The following is a 20,092-nucleotide window of genomic DNA, read 5'->3' as shown; positions in this document are numbered from 1 at the left end:
TTGATGAAAGTGAAAGAGGAGAGTGAAAAAGTTGGCTTAAAGCTCAACATTCAGAAAATGAAGATCATGGCATCTGGTCCCATCACTTCATGGAAAATAGATGGGGAAACAGTGGAAACAGTGTCAGACTTTATTTTGGGGGGCTCCAAAATCACTGCAGATGGTGATTGCAGCCATGAAATTTAAAGACGCTTATTCCTTGGAAGGAAAGTTATGACCAACCTAGATAGCATATTCAAAAGCAGAGACATTACTTTGCCAACTAAGGTCCATCTAGTCAAGGCTATGGTTTTTCCTGTGGTCATGTATGGATATCAGAGTTGGACTGTGAAGAAAGCCGAGTGCCGAAGAATTGATGCTTTTGACCTGTGGTGTTGGAGAAGACTCTTGAGAGTCCCTTGGACTGCAAGGAGATCCAACCAGTCCATTCTGAAGGAGATCAGCCATGGGTGTTCTTTGGAAGGAATGATGCTAAAGCTGAAACTCCAGTACTTTGGCCACCTCATGTGAAGAGTTGACTCACTGGAAAAGACTCTGATGCTGGGAGGGATTGGGGGCAGGAGGAGAAGGGGATGACAGAGGGTGAGATGGCTGGATGGCATCACGGACTCGATGGACGTGAGTCTGAGTGAACTCCGGGAGTTGGTGATATACAGGGAGGCCTGACGTGCTGTGATTCATGGGGTTACAAAGAGTCAGACATGACTGAGTGACTGAACTGAATTGCACAGTTACAATTATCATGATCTTATACAGAAAAATTATACACAAAAAAATTTAGAGCTAAGAAGCAAATATTTGTATACACTATCAATGAACAATTCAGAAATAAAATAAGGAGGGACTTTCCTGGTGGTGCAGTGGATAAGAATCCACCTTCCAATGCAGGAGACATGAGTTTGAAGCCTGATCCAGAAGGATTCCACATACTGAAAAGCAACTAAGCCTGTGCGCCACAGCTACTCAACACTCAATCTAGAGCCTGTGCTCTGCAAGAGAAGCCTCCACTCACTGCAACTAGAGACAGCCTACACAATCACAAATAAATAAATACAACTGTAAGAAAGGAAAGCACTTCTATTTTTAATAGCATCAGAAAATGCTTTTTTACAGTTTCTGTGTCTTTATATTGAAACTTTCCATTCTTCGGGTCAATGTTATATTCTCTTATAATTTGAATAATGTTTCCTTCCAATCTTTAACATGTTTATTATAGTTTGAAGTTTTTATCTCCTAAGTCTAATATCTGTGCTTACTCAATTTCTATTAACTGTTTTGTTTCCTTCAGTATAGGTCACTTTTTCTCTGTCTCTTTACATGTCTCATAATTTTTCATTCAAAACCAGACATTTTAGGTAACATACTGTAGCAACTCTGGAATTTGATTTACTTCTCTGAAATCTGTCTCAACTTTAATCTCCCTGGTGTTAAATGGTAGGATCTGAAGTTTGAATGTTTGGTTGCATGTCTCTGTTCAACTTTTAATTCTTATTCATATTTCTTTAGCGTAGCTTCCCTGTGTCTAAATTTGGGCAAAAAAAAAAATGCTCAAATACCTCGAGGCTGCCCTTCAATCATTCTCAAGGTTGCTTTGGCCCTTGCTTTCTGCTAGATACTCTCAAGTCTCCCCAGGACATGTGCGTAGTTTGAGTAAACCAAGAATACGTGAAGAGCTTATTATCCCTTTATGGGTCTCTCATTTCCAAGATCCGCTGGTTAAATTCCTAGCTGATCCCCACCTCATCCGAACTGGCACCACAATATGAAACTTGAAAATATGTGGGTTTTAACCATTTTCTTCCTACAAAGTTCATCACGTTTAGCTGACAGATACAGGTTGTTATTCATTGCCCCTAACTGAGTCGGTGATGGCATCACCAACTTGATGGACATGAGTTTGAGTGAACTCCGAGAGTTGGTGATGGACAGGGAGGCCTGGTATGCTGCGATTCATGGGGTCGCAAAGAGTCAGATATGACTGAGAAACTGAACTGAACTGAGTTACCCTCTTAAGACACCAAAACAGCTAGTTGTTGCTATTCAGCCACTAAGTCTTTGTGGCCCAATGGACTGCAGCACACCAGGCTTCCCTGTCCTTCACTGTCTCCTGCGGTTTACTCTAATTCACGTGTATTGAGTCAGTGATGCCATCCACCCATCTCATCCTCTGTCGTCCCCTTCTCCTCCCTCCTTCAATCTTTCCCAGCATCAGGGTCTTTTCCAATGAGTCAGTTCTTCGCATCAGGTGGCCAAAGTATTGGAGCTGGGGCCTCAGCATCAGTCCCTCCAGTGAATATTCAGGACTCATTTCCTTTAGGATTGACTGGTTTGATCTATTGCTGTTAGGGGTCTCAATCCAAGAGTGGTATAGACTTCCACTATTCTTACCTGAAGCTCTAGCAGTTTTCCTAAGAATCAATACCTATCAATTTGTTGTCTGCCTTTGGTCAATTCCCAAAGCCCTAATAGTTTAGGGCAATCTTGCCCAGTTATTTACATACATATGTATATGGGTATTGATATGTGGGTATATACATATATGACATACGTGTGTGTGTATATATATACATATACTGTTTGCAGAGAGGATTCACCAAACTTTTTATACAGCCAAAGTTAGAAGTTCGTCTCTGGTAGGTTTTTTTATTCTTGTCCTCCACATTTCATAGACAAGAAAATAAAAATTTAGAGAAACTAGATCATTTGTTTAAGATTAAAGGACTACATGATTTTAAAGGGCTAACTTGTCCCTTAGCAAACAGAAGATGTCTGGCATATTCTGGAACCAAGAAACACCTTATTTAAAATATGTGTGACTTTGGATAGCACCTTCTTTGGACCTTAATTTGTTCTTTTGTAAAAGTAAGATGATTGTCACAACAGATAATTGACTAAATCTAGGTAGATTTTACTCAGGTGAAAGGAAATTCAATGAGTGAGTGAAGGGAAGATAACACCTGTACCAGCAAAGACGGATTTTAAAAAAAAAAAGCAAAATTGAAGCTGAAACACCAGTGCATATTTAACAGATCTCTGCATATGGTTTGTTGTAGGCAACCTATAAAATGGCCCTCAATGACCCCACCTCCTGGTAGTTACACGTGTGTAAGCCTCTCCTCATGAGTATAAGCAGGGTTTGTTGACTCACTTTTAATGAAGAGTACGGCAGAAGAGATTGGGTTAAGAAAACTGTGGCTTCTTATTTTGGGTGTTCTTGACTCTGCTGCTGCATGTGATTAGCCCTTCGGAGAAGTCTCAAATGGCATGGCAAGTAACTGCAACATGTGTCCAACAGCCAAGCAAGACCTGAGGCCTGCCAACAACCACGCGAGTAAGCCTGGGTGAAAACTCTCACACCCCAGCCGAGCAGCCCCAGCGACATCTTGATCATAGCTTCATGAGAGACCTTGGATCAGAGGGACCCAGCAAAGCTATGAAAAGATGCCCACAGAAAACATGAAATAATAAATGTTTGTGGTCTTAAACCGCCGAACTTGTTAAACAGGAATAATTAACTAACATATGTTTTAATATACCGGCTTTTCTTAACAGCCATTAAAATGCTATCTCGCCCATACCCTAACTTCTCAGAAAATAACGACTCTGCCCTACGGTGTTTCTCTTAATTCATTTAACAAACGTGTGCACATGTACCTGGGCTTCTATGGGAGACACTAAGGTATGAGATTTGTTCACTGACCTCAAAATTATCTATTCAAAGACATGTCTGAATTATCTTTGGATAAGCTGAGATTGAAGAGAAAGAGCATTTCAAAGGGTGCTTCGAAGAAAAGAACATAAAGGACTGACCTGGACCAACATTTTTGTTAAATAAGAAAGAGGAAAAAATGACATCGGAAAAACTGAAATGGCACTTGGATCAAGCCAGGAAGTTGCTTACGTTAACACAGTCCTGTTAAGAACAGCCTGAGCATGGCAGAAGTCCATACCAAGAAGGCATTCTGAGGCTGCAAAAGACAGAGGCATGGGTCATCTTGTATTTGCTGCTCCCTGTCCTAATATATAGGGGAAAATGAGTTACTCTTTTAATCCAGGTCATCTAGCCCTGCCTCCTGAAAAACCTGTATGCAGATCAAGAAGACAGTTAGAACTGGACATGGAACAATGGACTGGTTCCAAATAGGGAAAGGTGTACGTCAAGGCTGTATATTGTCACCCTGCTTATTTAACTTATATGTAGAGCACATCATGCAAAATGCCGACTGGATGAAGCACAAGCTGGAACCAAGATTGCTGGGAGAAATATCAACCTCAGAGATGCAGAGGGCACCATCCTTATGGCAGAAAGCGAAGAGGAACTAAAGAGCCTCTTGATGAAAGTGAGAGAGGAGAGTAAAAAGGCTGGTTTAAAACTCAACATTCAAAAAACTAAGATCATAGCATCCAGTCCCATGACTTCATGGCAAATAGATGGGGATACAGTGAAAATAGTGAGAGACTTTATTTTGGGGGGTTCCAAAATCACTGCAGATGGTGACTGCAGCCATGAAATTAAAAGATGCTTGTTCCTTGGAAAAGATATGACAAACCTTGACAGCACATTAAAAAGCAGAGACATTACTTTGCTGACAAAAGTCCGTCTAGTCAAAGCTATGGTTTTTCCAGTGGTTATGTATGGATGTGAGAGTTGGACTATAGCGAAAGCTGAGCACTGAAGAATTGATGCTTTGGAACTGTGATGTTGGAGAAGACTCTTGAGAGTCCGTTGGACTGCAAGGAGATCCAACCAGTCCATCCCAAAGGAGATCAGTCCTGGGTGTTCATTGGAAGGACTGAAGCTGAAGTTCCAGGACTCTGGCCACCTAAGGCGAAGAGCTGACTCATTAGAAAAGACCCTAATGCTGGGAAAGACAGGGCAGGAGAAGGGGATGACAGAGGATGAGATGGCTGGATGGCATCACTGACTCGACGGACAGGAGTCTGAGCGTGCTCCGGGAGATAGCGGAGGACAGGGAAGCCTGGTGTGCTGCAGTCCATGGGGTCCCAAAGAGTCCGACATGACTGAGCGACTGAACAGCAAGCAGCCCTGGAAAACAGAAGAGGAAGCAGAGGGCAAGCGGCTGGCTTTCACAGGATGACTTGGAAGATGTAGACGCTGCTTCTGCTCCCACCCTATTGCCTAATATTTAGTCACAGCCACCCCTATCCACGAGAGGTTAAGAAACAGTCTCTGGTTAGAGCCCATGTGCCTAGCTAGAACACGGTAGGTTCTGTTACAACAGCAATATAAAGGGAACGATATCGGGAAACAGCGATGACTTCTAGTCAAGACCTGGGTTGAAAACACACTAAGTATTCCTAGATCTTTAGGGGCGGATCTGGACAATGCAACTAAAGTATTAATTACCAGAAAATGTACAAGTCATATTACTGATACAATCTGAACTAACCACTACCAAGCCAATACCCAAGTACTGTCAAGCCTTGAAGATTCTACTTTTGACTAAGGCATCACTATAAGTCATCAAAAGATACTTCAGACTAAAGAAACTTCCAGAGAACGTACTGTTGCTTAACATTTGGGCATACATATCCCACAGACCTTTAAAAATTAACCATGTGACACCTATATTTGGCCATTTCTTTTCTTAATGAAGAGATCTTACCTGCTATCAGACATTACTACAAGATGGAGATAAGGTTTATAAGCAAGCAGGTTGCATGCAAGTTATAGAAAGAAAAGAAGTAAATGTGTGTAGCAATTTCAGATTGACTATCTCCTCTGTGTCAGTTCAACTTTTCTGGTCTTTTCCATTTTTTTCCTATGAACATCATATATTGTCTCTTTCTTAAATAGTCTACTTACAACAACTTGCCGAAAGCTTGAAAGAAACATTTACTAACTAGTCTGTTGAATAAAGCACCACTTAGAAAAACAGAGACACAAAATATATTTCTTGTATTTTTCCTTTTTTTTTAACCTGCACTGTGCAGCTTGCAGGGATCTGAGTTCCCCGACCAGGGAGTGAACCCGAGCCCAGGGAGTGAACCCGAGCCCCGGCAGTGAAAGCATGGAGTCCTAACCACTGACCTCCAGGGAATTCCCTTTCTGGTATTTTTCTAACCATACAGCCAAAGGGAAGTCACAGATTCTAAAACGATTTCCTCATCTATAATCAAAATAATTTCTCATAGTTTAACCTTTAAAATTTAAAGCACAGCAAGCCAATAAAACCCCATCTATGACTACACAGAGTGTCAGTCTATAGTCAAGTATTCACAGAAGAATAAGTTTTATTCTAAAGCAAGTCACCAAATTCAATAAAACATGACTCCTTAAGTATTCGGGAGGAGACTCTATGAAACGATGTGCCCTCTGACACATCTCCAGGACTCTGAGCACTTCCTTGTGTTCCGGCACAAAACAGTCTAAGCTCATCGCGTCTTCCTTGTCGCAACTCTGGAATCAGTCACTTCTCCAAGAACACTGATTCCTCTTCGCAGAGAATGGTATTTAGAAGCTAAGATACGGACACTAAGCATGCTCACTGTTTTGGGCACTGCTGCTCAGATTCTCTCAGGGCAGAGGAAGGCACTGCATCCACGAACGCACACATGAGCCCATCTCCCAACACTGCTCCTAGCTTCTCCCACCACACGGGTGTCCTTACCACGCCACCGGGGCTCCAAACTGGCCAACAGTTGCGCAGGATTCGCTATTTCTAATTGAAGTATGGTTGATTCACAATATTATGTTAGTTTCAGGTACAAGATAGTGATTCAATGTTTTTACAGATTATACTCCATTTGAAGTCATACAAAATAATGGCTGTATTTCCCTGTGCTGGACACTGTGTGCTTATTGCTTCAAGACTCTTGATAAGCATAAAACAGGATATCTAACCAAAGGAAAATAACTTTTTAAGAAAGTATTATTTTAATAGTAAATGCTTCCATATTTGCCTTCACATATCTTCCCTCACATTCCCTATCATTTATAGAACCTGGTATCTTAAGCTGATAAAGAACAGCTCAAGGTTAACTCCCTTGAACAGCTACTCATTACAAGGCACAAAAATTTACAGGCTTCCCAAAATGAGAAGAAAACAAGTCTCACCTTTTGGTAGCCTGATTTAATTAAGTTATCCAAGATTTCCAGGCATTCTCCAGCCAAAAGATATCTTGAACCTGACTTGCTAAGGACACTTCATTTCAGCACTGGCTAAGATCATCCCTGGAACTCTAGAGACATACCTTCTAGAATTTATGTGGTACTGGAACCTTAGGTCAAAGCATTCACAAAAAGCTACACTAACTTAGTTCCTCTTACCCACTACTAATCTACATTCAAAGCTTTAAAAAGTTGTATTTACTCATTTTCTTTGATTTTCATTGCTTTTTTAATATCTGAAAAAAACAGATTGGATACATAAGCTTTCCTCCAGAACACATTTCTCTTGTAAAACTCTTCCTTGATCACTAAAGCAACCTGTTGGTAATAAAGCTATAAAAATACAGATTTAATTAACTACTGACACACTATCAGAGACGCATTCATGGTAAAGTGGTTTTCTAATGGTGGTGATGGATTTTGGATCTCTTACCCGGTTGGCTTGGAAAAGAAATAGTCCGCTGACAGAGACCAAGGTATCTAAATATATAGCACACAAAGCCTCTGAAATTTAAATATAGATTCAAAATACCCAGTTACTCAAATAGCAACTACTTAAAAATGTTCCACTGCTGTCATTTGATAAAACTGTTATAGTGATTCTACTATATAAAAACCTAAACCTAACTGTGATATCAGTAGGCAAGATCGCTTAAAGTTTTAAAGGCAACAGGTACCAAAGACTGAGGCTACCTTATCTGATCTAAAAAAATGCATTACCAGTTCAAGATCAAACATAATGGGCTTAATTAAGTGCTCAGTACCTAAGAAAATGATATCCCCATAGTTGAACTTTAAAGGGCCATTCCCTGCTTCTCAAAGTTCTTGTATTTAAAAACAATTCAACCCCAAAGACCCAATTATAAAATTAGCCTCTGACTCATAATGGTTAGAAGTTGACTGGTGTTAAGTTTCCACCTATCCTCCAATTAAGGAATTTCTTTCATAAAAATCTCTGAGAGAAGGTTAATCAAGCCCTTTCACACCGTATGTTGAAAAGACCTCACGACCTGGAAACACTGAACTGAGTTCTAGGCCAGGGTCTGCCATTCACTATCTAAAATGCCCTGGGGTAAGCCATTTCACTTCTCCAGGCCTGCTTTTTTTCATGCATAAGGAGTAGGGAGTGATCAAATGACCTCAAAGGTCTCTTCCTGAAGTTACATAATTACAATTCCCAGTGAAGCTCACCATTTCAAGAAAGAATTCATTTTTACACAGCTCCCAGGAGAAGGGGGAGACAGAGGATGAGATGGCTGGATGGCATCACCGATTCCATGGACATGAGTTTGAGTAAACTCCAGGAGGTGGTGATGGACAGGGAGGCCTGGCATGCTGCAGTCCATGGGGTCACAGAGAGTTGGACACGACTGAGCGACTGAACTGAATATCACACTATACTGAAATAAATACAGTCTGGCATAATAGTATGGGATACGACACAACTAAAAAGAATGAAGGAAACCATACACTAACAACAAAAAACCTCCAATTCATACGGTTAATGAAAAAAATTGAACATGTACATTTTTATGCCATTTGTGGAAAACACTATGAAGTTTTACATAGGGCTTTCTACAATGAAGAAAATATTCTGGATATGCATAGTCCAATACAGTAGCTACCAGCCACACATGACTACTGATCTCTGAAATACAGTTACTGTGACTAAGAAGCTCAATTTTAAATTTTACTTAATTTTAACTACTGTAAATTTAAACAGTAATCAGTTCAGTCAGTTCAGCCGCTCAATCATGTCAACTCTTTGGGACCCCAAGGACTGCAGCACGCTAGGCCTCCCTGTCCATCACCAACACCAAGAGTTTACTCAAACCCAGTGTCCATTGAGTCAATGCCACCATCCAACCATCTCATCCTCTGTCATCCCCTTCTCCTCCTGCCTTCAATCTTTCCCAGAATCAGGGTCTTTTCCAATGAGTCAGTTCTTCGCATCAGGTGGCCAAAGTATGGGAGTTTCAGCTTCAGCATCAGTCCTTCCAATAAATATTCAGGACTGATTTCCTTTAGAATGGATGGCTGGATCTCCTTGCTGTCCAAGGGACTCTCATATAAATAGTAATATGTGACTAGAAACTACTGTACCCCACAATACAGGTCTAGAAAAAAAAAATCTAAACTGGTAGTGGTAGTTAGTGACCTCTGGAGAAAAAACTAGATGGAGGGTAGCGGTGAACCAAGGCAAACTTTTGCTTTCCCTGCATTATGTGAACTTAAAGCAGGTAATACTCACTACTTACATAAAAACAAAACTGAAAAAGACCTATTGATATTGAGTCAAAAATTTGACTGAAGCAGAGTAGAAAGAAGTGAGTTTTTTCTCTTTTGCTTTTATCATACCTGGGAAAAAGTGAACAAGTATGGTAGTTTGAGTCAACTTCCCTAAAAAATCTTTAAATCATATCTCATCACATCTTTCTCCCAAAATCTCTCCCCTCCACCTTCCCATTCTCTGTAACTATAGTAACTTCTGGTACAAAGGACTCAGCAGTACAATTTTAGAAGTTATGGCCCATTATCAGGGAAGTTGGGCATACTTTCTAATGGGGGTAATGGATTTCTGCCTCTATAAGCACAACCCTCTGGTACTGTTAAAAAAAAAAAGTCATAGCTCCCTAAGTCTTCTCTTCTTCAAGCCATAAGAGAGCCAGAAACTCTTCACCATCCAAGGCCCTATTGTGGCTCAAAACAACTCAGGATAGAAACACTTCTTGGAGACTTCCATTATTGGTATGGCGTATACTCACTCAGAGTCTCAACCCAGACTTCCTAAAACACCTGGTCATTCGCTCCTTCATCAATATTTACTGAGTGCTGTTAAATGCCAGGCACTGCACTTAGGGGAGGAGACAGAGCAATGAACAATATTTAAGCAGAAAGAGCCTCTGCCCTTCAAAGCTTGATCCCCAAAAGTTAATTGGGTTGCTAAACACTAAAAAACTCTAACTTCAATTCATTCTAGACAGTCCAACTCATGCTTATGCTGAATACCACGGGGACCATGAAAACCACACAGAGTAGCTCTATCCATGTTTCTAATACAAGTAATGGAAATCTACATAACATGCGTAAATACTGCAACACAACAGGGGAAGTCCAATGAATAATTTCCCCAAATGTTCCTTAGAACAAGTTTTCGACAGTCCTTAGCAAAAATGTGGAAAAGAACAATGTTGTAAATAAACGTATTGTATTGGAACTCTCTTTATTATGAAATCATGTCCTTCCTCCTTTCTTTTCTTTTATTTTTGTTTTTATAGTAAAATGTCCTCTACCTCATGAAATAATGACAGTTTAGGTAGAAAGTGGGAAGTATCTGCTTTTTACTTTGTTTTTAAACAGTCTTACTTACCAAATAACAAGACAGCAATCAAACCTCTATGCCAAATATGTGTTGATATTTCATTTGTCCATGTTGTCCACTAAGTTAAAAGATTCAAGAACATTCTCTCTGCCCTAAAATGCACAGCCTGAACATACAGAGGCAGTAATTACTCCTTCAAAAATACACTACTGAAAGGTAAACAACTTCAGTTCAGTCACTCAGTCGTGTCTGACTCTGTGACCCCATGAACCACAGCACGCCAGGCCTCCCTGTCCATCACCAACTCCCGGAGTTCACTCAGACTCAAGTCCATTGAGTCGGTGATGCCATCCAACCATCTCATCCTCTTGGACATGTGGAAAAATTAAGCTTTCCCAGTTCTTTGCTATATTATTTACAAAAATATTAATATCACAGTAAAACAAATCCAAGCACACAGGATTATAAACATGCAAAAAGTCCAATCAAAGTATATTGTTCAGAATAAAAATTATAATTGATGACAGCTACTTCAGTAACAATAAAACTAGCCAAATTCTTATCTAGGTTTTTCTAGTTAGAGTTAAATATCATCCACAGTGATAAAGGGGGGTTATATTTATTAAGCTCCAGAAAGCTGCAGTGTGGGGGTGAGAGAGGAGAGAAAATGAACAGAAAAGAAACTTTTTAATACTAACTTACTACAAAGTATCACGTACTTAAATTTATCACTGCTGCTGCTCTTTGACAAAACTGCAAATTTTACTTGGTAGCTGAAAGTGGGACCAGGTTTCCACGGGATATCTACCTCTTCCCCACACACGTATCCCCCCAACAAAAAATACACTTGTCCTTACCGTCTGGTAATCTGTCTGCATTACCTAAGATAATAGAACATAGCATAAATAAAAGGGTTTTCAAGTCAGACAGGCCTAAACTCCGCAGATCTGTCTGTGTGTGACCTTGGGCAAGTCATTCAGCCCCTTGAAGCACCGCTGGCCTGTAAGCTCCACAGGAACACACACCACATCGGCCTGACTTTCGACTGTAGGCACTTGCGCTGATACATCGGTTTCTTCTTGTGTAAAGATGTTAACAATATTTCTTTCACGGCGTCAACTGAAGGATTCGGTGAGCTATTATGTATATAAAGCTCTGGCACTGTGCCTGATCATCGTGGTCAAGTGCTCGATAGATAAAAGGTAACTGTTTTTTGACATCAGCTAGCAGTTATCAAATCTGAAATTACTGTCTGAACACTTTCCAACACTAATATACAAGTCTTTACTCGGTTAAGTGCAAACCGCTCAAGGGATTAAAAAAAAATTTTTTTTTTTTTTTTTTTTTTTCCACAGAAAACCTACAGTTTCTACAACAGTGGGCTTGGGACTCTCCTAGGTGAACCGGGATTACGCGCAGCTGACCCAAGCGATTAAAAGACCTTCAGCGGACTCCAAGCCCCTGCACTTGAAATAACCGGGTGTCAGGGAGTCCCCCCCGCGGGGCGTGCAGCAGAGAGAACCCCCGAGCGGGCCCGGCGGGGGGCGGGGGGCACGCAGACCCACCTTAAGCAGGATGGAGGGCGGCAGCTGGTTGATGTCCGGGGCGTCGGGGGGCGGCTCCCTGTGGCAGTCGCACGGCGGATCGGGGCCCTCCGGACAGTCGGCGTCGCCGCACTCGTGCTGCGGCTGCCGAGCGACCGAGGGGGCGGCGCCCCCCGCTCGGACCGCGTCCCCGCCGGCCTCCGCGGGGGCCCCTCCCGGAGCGGCGGGGGAGCGCGGGGCGCGGAGCGGCGGCGGGGGGTGCTGCTCGGGGCCGCCGCCCGCAGGCCCGCCGCCGCCGCCGCCTCCGCCGCAGGCGCCCCCGCCGCAGCGGGGCTGCTTACAGGGGGTGCAGGCGGGGACCCCGGCCCCCTTCCGCTTGCACACCATCTCGGGGGGCGCGGGGGGCTCGGCCGGCGGCGCCCGGAAGAGCCGCGAGGCGGCGGGCGGCGCGGGCGGACGCACGGGCCCCGCGCGGGCCCACAGGAGGCTCCGGGCCGGCCGCTCCCGGGCGGCGGCGGCGGCCGGCCCCAGCTCCCCTCGGCCGGGGGCGGGCGGCGCGGCGACGGCGGCGGCGGCCGAGAGCAGAAGGCGGCGCGCGGCGTCCTCAGCGGCCAGGCCCGCGCGGCGCCGCGCCGGGGGCTGTGAGGAGGCGGCCGCGCCGTAGGCCCCGAGCGGCCGCGGCGACGACAGCGGCGGCTCCTCCTCCGGGCCGGCGGGGGCGGGCGCGCCGGGGCCGTGCACGACGAGGCAGAGCATGCAGGGCCCGCGGAAGAGGCAGTCCCGGCCCCGGGGCGCCGCCGCCGCCTTGGCCGGGGCCCCGCGGGGCCACCTGAGGAGAGGCCGGCGGCGGCGGCGCCACCAGCTGCCGCAGCGGGGCCGCTTCTGGCGCGGGCGGCGGCGCGGCTCCTTCGAGAGCAGGAGGCCCATAGGGGAGGCCCCGCGCAGGGGCCGGGTCAGGGCAGGCCGCGCGGGGGTCGGCCTCGGGCCCGCGGGCACACGCGGGCACACACACACACACGGGCACACACGCGGCGCTGGGGGGGCTACATGCTCTGCCCCGGGACGCCGGGGGACCACGGCGGGGCGCGAGCTCTTGGGACGCGACGGAGGCCGGCGAGCCTGCTGACCGCGCGGCTGCTCGCAGCCTGGGCCGCCGCCTCAGTTGGTCAGGGCGGCGGCGGGGGAAGCGCGGGGCGCGCCTCAGACCACTTTAACGGCGGCTCTGCCGGCGGCGGCGCGCGCGCCCGCGGCACAGCTCGGCGCGCCGGGAGCGCGCGGCCCGAGCGGGAAGGAGGCGGGGCCGCGGCGGAGGCGCGCGCGGGGAGGCGGAGCGGGAGCGCGCGGCCCGAGCGGGAAGGGGCGGGGCCGCGGCGGAGGCGCGTGCGGGGAGGCGAAGCGGGAGCGCGCGGCCGCATCGGGGAGGGAGCGGGGCCTCAGCGGCGGGGGGGCGGCTCGGGAGCGCGCGGCCCGCTCGGGAAGGGGGTGTGGCCGATCGGGAAGGGGGCGGGGCCTCGGCGGCGCGCGTGGCCGCTCGCCCCCTGAGGGCCGCTCGGCCGGGCCCGCCGTCACGGGTGCGGGCTCACCGCCCCCTGTCCCCGTCGCCCGCGGTCTCCTGGAGCCCACGCCCCCTTCGTGGGACCCGGGGGAGCCGCCTCCGAGCTCGTCGGGTGACGTCCGTGGGCACAGCCGCGCTGACGTCGCTAGGCGCACGTTCGGGAACGGCCATTGGCCGGGAACCGGCGCTCTCACCGCCCGACCGGACGCCAAGGCCGCTGAGGAGACCCGTCCCGCCCGAGGCCAGCCCGGGTGCCCGGCGTGCTCTCCGCGAGAATGGTTCTCTCGCGAGGGACTCACGGGTGGACCGGCTCTGCCGTGTTTCTGCGCTTGTCTGCAGACACTTGTTGCTAGGGACGGACCGGCTTTCCCTAAGTGCATTTCAGGATGAACGCACTTATCAGGTAATTTCAATTCAGTCGCTCAGTCGTGTCCGACTCTTTGCGACCCCATAAACCGCAGCACACCAGGCCTCCCTGTCCATCACCAGCTCCCCGAGTTCACCTAAACCCATGTCCATTGAGTCGGTGATGCCATCCTCTGTCGTCCCCTGCTCCTCCCACCTTCAGTCTTTCCCAGCATCAGGTTATTTTCCAGTGAGTCAGTTCTTCACTCAGGTGGCCAAAGTATTAGAGTTTCAGCTTCAACATCAGTCCTTCCGATGAATATTCAGGACTGATTTCCTTTAGGATTGACTCGTTAGATCTCCTTGCAATCCAAGGGACTCTCAAGAGTCTTCAACACCACAGTTCAAAAGCATCAATTCTTCGGTGCTCAGCTTTCTTTATGGTCCAACTCGCACATTCATACATGACTACTGGAAAAACCATAGCTTTGTCTAGACGGACCTTTGTTGGCAAAGTGATGGCTCTGTTTTTTAATATGCTGTCTAGGTTGGTCATAGCTTTTCTTCAAAGGAGCAAATGTCTTTTAATTTCATGGCTACAGTCACCATCTGCAGTGATTTTGGAGCCCCCCAAAATAAAGTCTGTCACTGTTCCTGCTGTTTCCCCATCTATTTGCCATGAAGTGATGGGACCAAATGCCATGATCTTAGTTGTCTTTCTTAGTTGAGTTTTAAGCCAACTTTTTCACTTTTTCAGGTTATTTAGACACACACAGATAAACACTTTCTCAACCCAGTTAGTCATGCAGCATCCCAGGCCGCATAGCTATGGAGGACTCCATCCTCTGCACCCATCGCTCCATCCATCACGCACAGGACTTTTAAAAAATGATTGCTTACTGCTTGCTCAGAGATAAAGGGCTCTGGGTAGACTTTGGAGATTCAGATTTCCTCAGAAAACTAGGAAATAGTCTTTGCAGACAGCCCTTTTGAAGATTTGACTGTAATGTGACCAGAGACATAAACCAGTAACTAGGAGTTGTACCTGGTGTTGAAAGGTTAGTTTTCACAAGGACTTGGACATGCTGATGCTGGGAGGGATTGGGGGCAGGAGGAGAAGGGGACGACAGAGGATGAGATGGCTGCATGGCATCACTGACTCGATGGACGTGAGTCTGAGTGAACTCCGGGAGTTGGTGACGGACAGGGAGGCCTGGCGTGCTGCGATTCATGGGGTCGCAAAGAGTCCGACATGACTGAGCAGCTGAACTGAAGGGAACCGAACTGGATGTGCTGATGGGAATGAGCCAGTAGAAAGGAGGAGGTGGGGAAATACAAAGAGAGAATACAGCAAGGCCCTTGAAAAGATGAAATGGCAATCACCTGTGGACAGATACAGTCTTCATTGTGATTGGAAGGAAGGAGGCAGGGATAGATCAAGGATGACTGAGAAAACAGCGTTGCAACTTTCAAGGCCTATCTGCAACACTCAAGGCCTATCTGCACAGAGGCCTTTGAACATTCCTGACTTCACCACCGCACTGGCCGGCCTTACCCAGTCTTCACCTGACCCGCCATCAGACTTTTGCTAATAGAGGCCTCCTTATCAGGAATCACTTTTATTTTAAGATCTCCCTTTCTGAGCTTGATCACAGTGAGATGGAATGCCAAGAAACCTACAGGCAGAGATTGATCAAAGGGTTTTACGTAGGTTTCTTCCAAGAGACTGCCCAAACTGCATTCACCTACAGATATTATCCACACATCTTCTATCCCTCTAACTTTAAAGGAATTTCTCAGGGTTCCAGAGGAAAAAGGAATTTCTCAGGGTTCCAGAAGAAAGGTGAGGAGTGACATGGTTATCTGAGGCTTTTTAACAAGTTCCTTGGCCTCTCTTCCAGGCTATGCTTTGAGCAAAAGGAGAGGGTATTCTAAGCTTTTTATTTCTCTATTTCAAAATTGTGGACCCATGAGTTGCATATGAATTAAACATACAACCCAGCAATCCCACTTACAGATATTTATCCAAGAAAAATAAAAGCATATACCTACAAAAAGACTTGTGCAGAAATATTCATAGCATCTTTATTCATAATAATCAAAATCTATAATCTAGATGTCCACCAGTAAAGAATGGCTGAACTGGCACACTCATTTGATAGAATACTACTCACAATTGAAGTGAGGGAGGTAAGCAACATGAAGGCATCTCATAAACTTTTGGCTGTATTAGACGCTGGAATTGGAGGTCCAGAATTCCTGATTTTAACAAGGTCCCTACATGATTACTAAAGAGACAGCCTGGCACCATGCAGACCTATCAGAACTACACGGAAAATCTACCTACAGCTTCTTGTTTTCAGAGAGAAGGCAAGCGACTGAGACTTCTGAAGGGCTTTCTGAAATTTATAGCACTGGTTCTTCCTCCCAGTTCCACAGCCACTCAGCCACAAGCAGGTGCCTGCTATCCCGCAGCATGTAGCAGAGGGGTTTCTTTGTTTTAGTAAGTATCAAAGAGTCGGACATGACTAAGCAACTGAACTGAACTGAAGCTACTACTATCGTCACCAGAGATAAATGAATTTTAGAATTCATCACTCAGTAATACTGACAAGTATTTTAACTATTCAGGAAACAGAATTATGAACAAGAGTAACAAATTGCAGTGTAGAGACAGTGATAGCACTGGATGGCTTTGTTAGTGAAAAAAAGGAAAGCAGCCTGAACAACTAGCAGCTGGCCTGGAACTCTTTGCCAGGGCTTGATGTTACTGGTGTTCTCAACTGGACTTGAGTGTTCTGTTGAACAAAACAATCTCACAAACATCAACATCAGACATGGCCACTCCGTGTGACTATGAGAAGAAAAAATAAGATGCCTCCATAATCATGTCTGGAGCGACACACAGAAGCACACTGCAGACCACAAAAATGACCCAACATTCTGCCTAATATGAATTATTATTACTTTTTCTTGAACAATTACAACCTGGGCCTTGCTTCACTCTTCCTACATTCTAGCTAGCAATTATTAAAATACCCAATCAGAATAACCTCTACTTCCTGAAAGCATCCAATCCAGAGGAAAGCCTTAAACCTTCCTCAGAAATCACCAAGCACAAACCCAATCCTGCAGATCTTCTATGCCTTCTTACTGAGACTCTCCACAATTCCTCATAGTGTGCTATGTGCCTTTTGCTAACAGGTCAGTAAACCCAACTTCAGTTAACTATGCATGTGTTCCTCTTGGTCTTTGGCTAGAGGGCATTAACATTTGTTACACCTGATCAAATGTTACTACCGTATCTAAAGTTATTCCTTCCTTTTGCTGCATGCTTATGCTTACACTGTGTGTCAATTATCAATTAAACTGAAATAAAATAAATTACACCCGCCTTTACTTTTCCTCCTGCAGATCTGCTCAGTCATGTCCTGCTCTCTTCAACCCCATGGACTGCAGCCCACCAGGCTCCTCAGTCCATGAGATTTTCCAGGCAAGAATACTGGAGTGGGGTGCCATTGCCTTCTCTGCCTGCATTGGCAGGATTCTTTACCACTGCGCCGCCTGGGAAACCCACTTTTCCTCTTATCATGCTTTCACTTTCTTTGTATTGCATTAGCACATGTTTATTTTGTCTTTTCTTTTTTCACTTTTAATCTCTCCCACTAGAGTGCAAACTCCTTGAGGACTGGGACTTTGTTCAGTTTTTTAGGAAGATAATCTGGCAATTGTATAGAAAATGAACTAGAGCAGGAAGAGGCTGTTAGCAGTAAGACCACTTAGGAACTGTTCAGTGGATGGACTTTAAAAGTATGAATTAAGGCTGTCATGGTGGGGATAATGAAGTGTGGCGTGGGATTGAGAAACAGAGTCTTCAGGATTTAGTAACTTATTTATGAATCAGGTAGAGAGAGGATGATGGATAGGGAAGAAATGAAGGGCCCAGGAGAGCAACTTGTACATTCATATGCCTTATTTCAGTGTAATAATGATTAATAGATTCTATAATACAAAATATTTGCATATTTGAATAAAATTCAGACTTGGGGTATGCTGGCTAAGAGGTTAAAGCATCTGCCTGGAATGTGGGAGACCCAGGTTCGATCCCTGGATCGGGAAGATCCCCTGGAGAAGGAAATGGCAACCCACTCCAGTACTCTTGCCTGGAGAATCCCATGGACGGAGGAGCCTGGTGGGCTACAGTCCACGGGGTTGCAAAGAGTCGGACATGACTGATCGACTTCACTTCACTTCATACTCAAATTCACACTAAAAACCAGTATCTAAATTTAAAATGTTTAAAACTTTAAAAGAAAAGCCTTTTCTTTCTTCTCTGGTGATATATGTACTCACTTTGAAGTTCACGTTTGCCTGTAAAAACACACCCACAGACATAAATTTTGCACACTTGCAGTTGGGTAACAATGGCTGTTATAAATGGCCAAAACACCCTATGGCACCAGTGATGTAAGTAGAGCTCGGTTAATGTTCTGTTGGTCTCACTGGCTGTGGTAGGTACATTAGATGACCTACAAGGACACTCCGGGGGGCAGAAGACATGGTTTTATGCATCTGGAAATCATGCAACACCCCAAGTGTTCAATAAACTTAATTCATTACTCAATTGTGTTTTTGCTACACTACTAAAAGCCAAAGATGGAGAAATAGCCAGCTTTCAGGGGATTTCCTTTAGGAAGTGATCGGTTCTCTTGAAGAGTCTGTTTCAGTTCAGTTCAGTTCAGTCTCTCAGTCGTGTCTGACTCTGCGACCCCATGGACTGCAGCCCGCCAGGCCTCCCTGTCCATCACCAACTCCCAGAGTTTACCCAAACTCATGTCCATCAAGCCGGTGATGCCATCCAGCCATCTCGTCCTCTGTCGGCCCCTTCTCCTGCCTTCCATCTTGCCCAGCATCAGGGTCTTTTCCAGTGGGTCTGTTTCAGGCACAGTATAAAGGTGTAGCAGCTGCCTCCCCTGTCTGCCCTCAGCTCACCCCGTGACTGAGTCCTGCTCACCTGCAGCTCTCAGCCCAGGCAACCCTTCCCTGGAGTCACACCTCCCCGTCCATCTCCTTTACAGCAGTTACCACTGCAGGCAGCTGTGGGGCCTGCAGGATTTGTTGACCATCGCCCCTGTCAGAATTAAGGCCTACTTTGTTTATCCCGAGCTTCTCTGGTGGCTCAGACAGTAAAGCATCTGCCTGCAATGCGGGAGATCTGGGTTCGATCCCTCGGTCGGGAAGATTCCCTGGAGAAGGAAATGGCAACCAGTTCTTGCCTGGAGAATCCCATGGACGGAGGAGCCTGGTGGGCTACAGCCCACAGGGTCGCACAGAGTCAGACACGACTGAGTGACTTCACTTTCACTTTCTTTTCTTTATGCTTGAATCACCAGCACCTGAAGTCGCTAATCAGTTGCACTTTAAAGAGAAGTTATTCCAGATGGCCTGATGTAATGGTGGGAAATCTTTACAGACAGTCAGATGGTGAGATTCAAAGCAGCAGCCGTTGCTTCACTGTTGGCCTGGAAGACGCAGTCTCCCTTGCCGAGGAGGGTGCCGGGGCCCCATCCCGCGGAATTCGGGGTTCTGCAGACAGACTGGGGAGAAGGCCGTGGGCTCCAGGGAGCCCCCCTGCGAACCCCGGGACTCCAGCCCCCTGGGGACCGGCGCCCCGGCCAGGACCCCTGACTACAGAGCTGTGAACAGTAAATCACTCCGTGTGTCATCATTTGTTATCCAGGGAATAGAAATGTTTTCACCAAAGAGGCCTGTGAAACTAAGCCTTCGTGCAACTTAACGGGAGAAAAAGAAAGCAAAACAACCAATTATCACCCATAACTCTCCAAAGATAATTCAGGCTCATGAAAGGAAGCAATTAACCAAGTTTAAAACAGAAAATGCATTGTTCTCCCACTTTTATATAAGTTAATGTGGTAACTGAGGCAAATGCAGGGGTTTCTTTCCCTTTTTTTTAAGCTTGAGATTCACATATTCATCTTTTCTTCTGCCTGGTGATCAAACCCGTTCTCCTGTGTCTCCTGCATTGCAGGCGGGTTCCTAACGGCTTGAGCCACTGGGGAAGCCTTAAATTACTAAAGCACAAGGACGTTGTGCCACTTGCTGCTGTTCACTCACTACGTCACGTCCGACTCTTGCAACCCCGTGGACTGTAGCCCGCCAGGCCGCACTGTCCA

At 46.0% G+C, this 20,092-nt stretch overlaps 1 protein-coding gene across 1 annotated transcript in view; it reads right to left on the bottom strand.

The window, feature by feature from the left end:
• Window positions 1-13,218, bottom strand: part of FBXL17 (F-box and leucine rich repeat protein 17) — a 517,577-nt gene extending 504,359 nt beyond the window's left edge. Inside the window, exon 1 of the mRNA XM_018049987.1 lies at window positions 12,020-13,218. Within this exon, the coding sequence (XP_017905476.1) occupies window positions 12,020-12,925 (906 nt within the window). The 5' untranslated portion in view covers window positions 12,926-13,218. The remainder of the gene's footprint in view (window positions 1-12,019) is intronic.

The sequence above is a fragment of the Capra hircus genome, chromosome 7 (genome assembly GCF_001704415.2).
Source record: "Capra hircus breed San Clemente chromosome 7, ASM170441v1, whole genome shotgun sequence".
In the NCBI taxonomy this organism is placed as follows: Eukaryota; Metazoa; Chordata; class Mammalia; order Artiodactyla; family Bovidae; genus Capra; species Capra hircus.
Note: the sequence above shows the minus strand (reverse complement) of the source record. Positions and strands in the feature narration are given on the sequence as shown.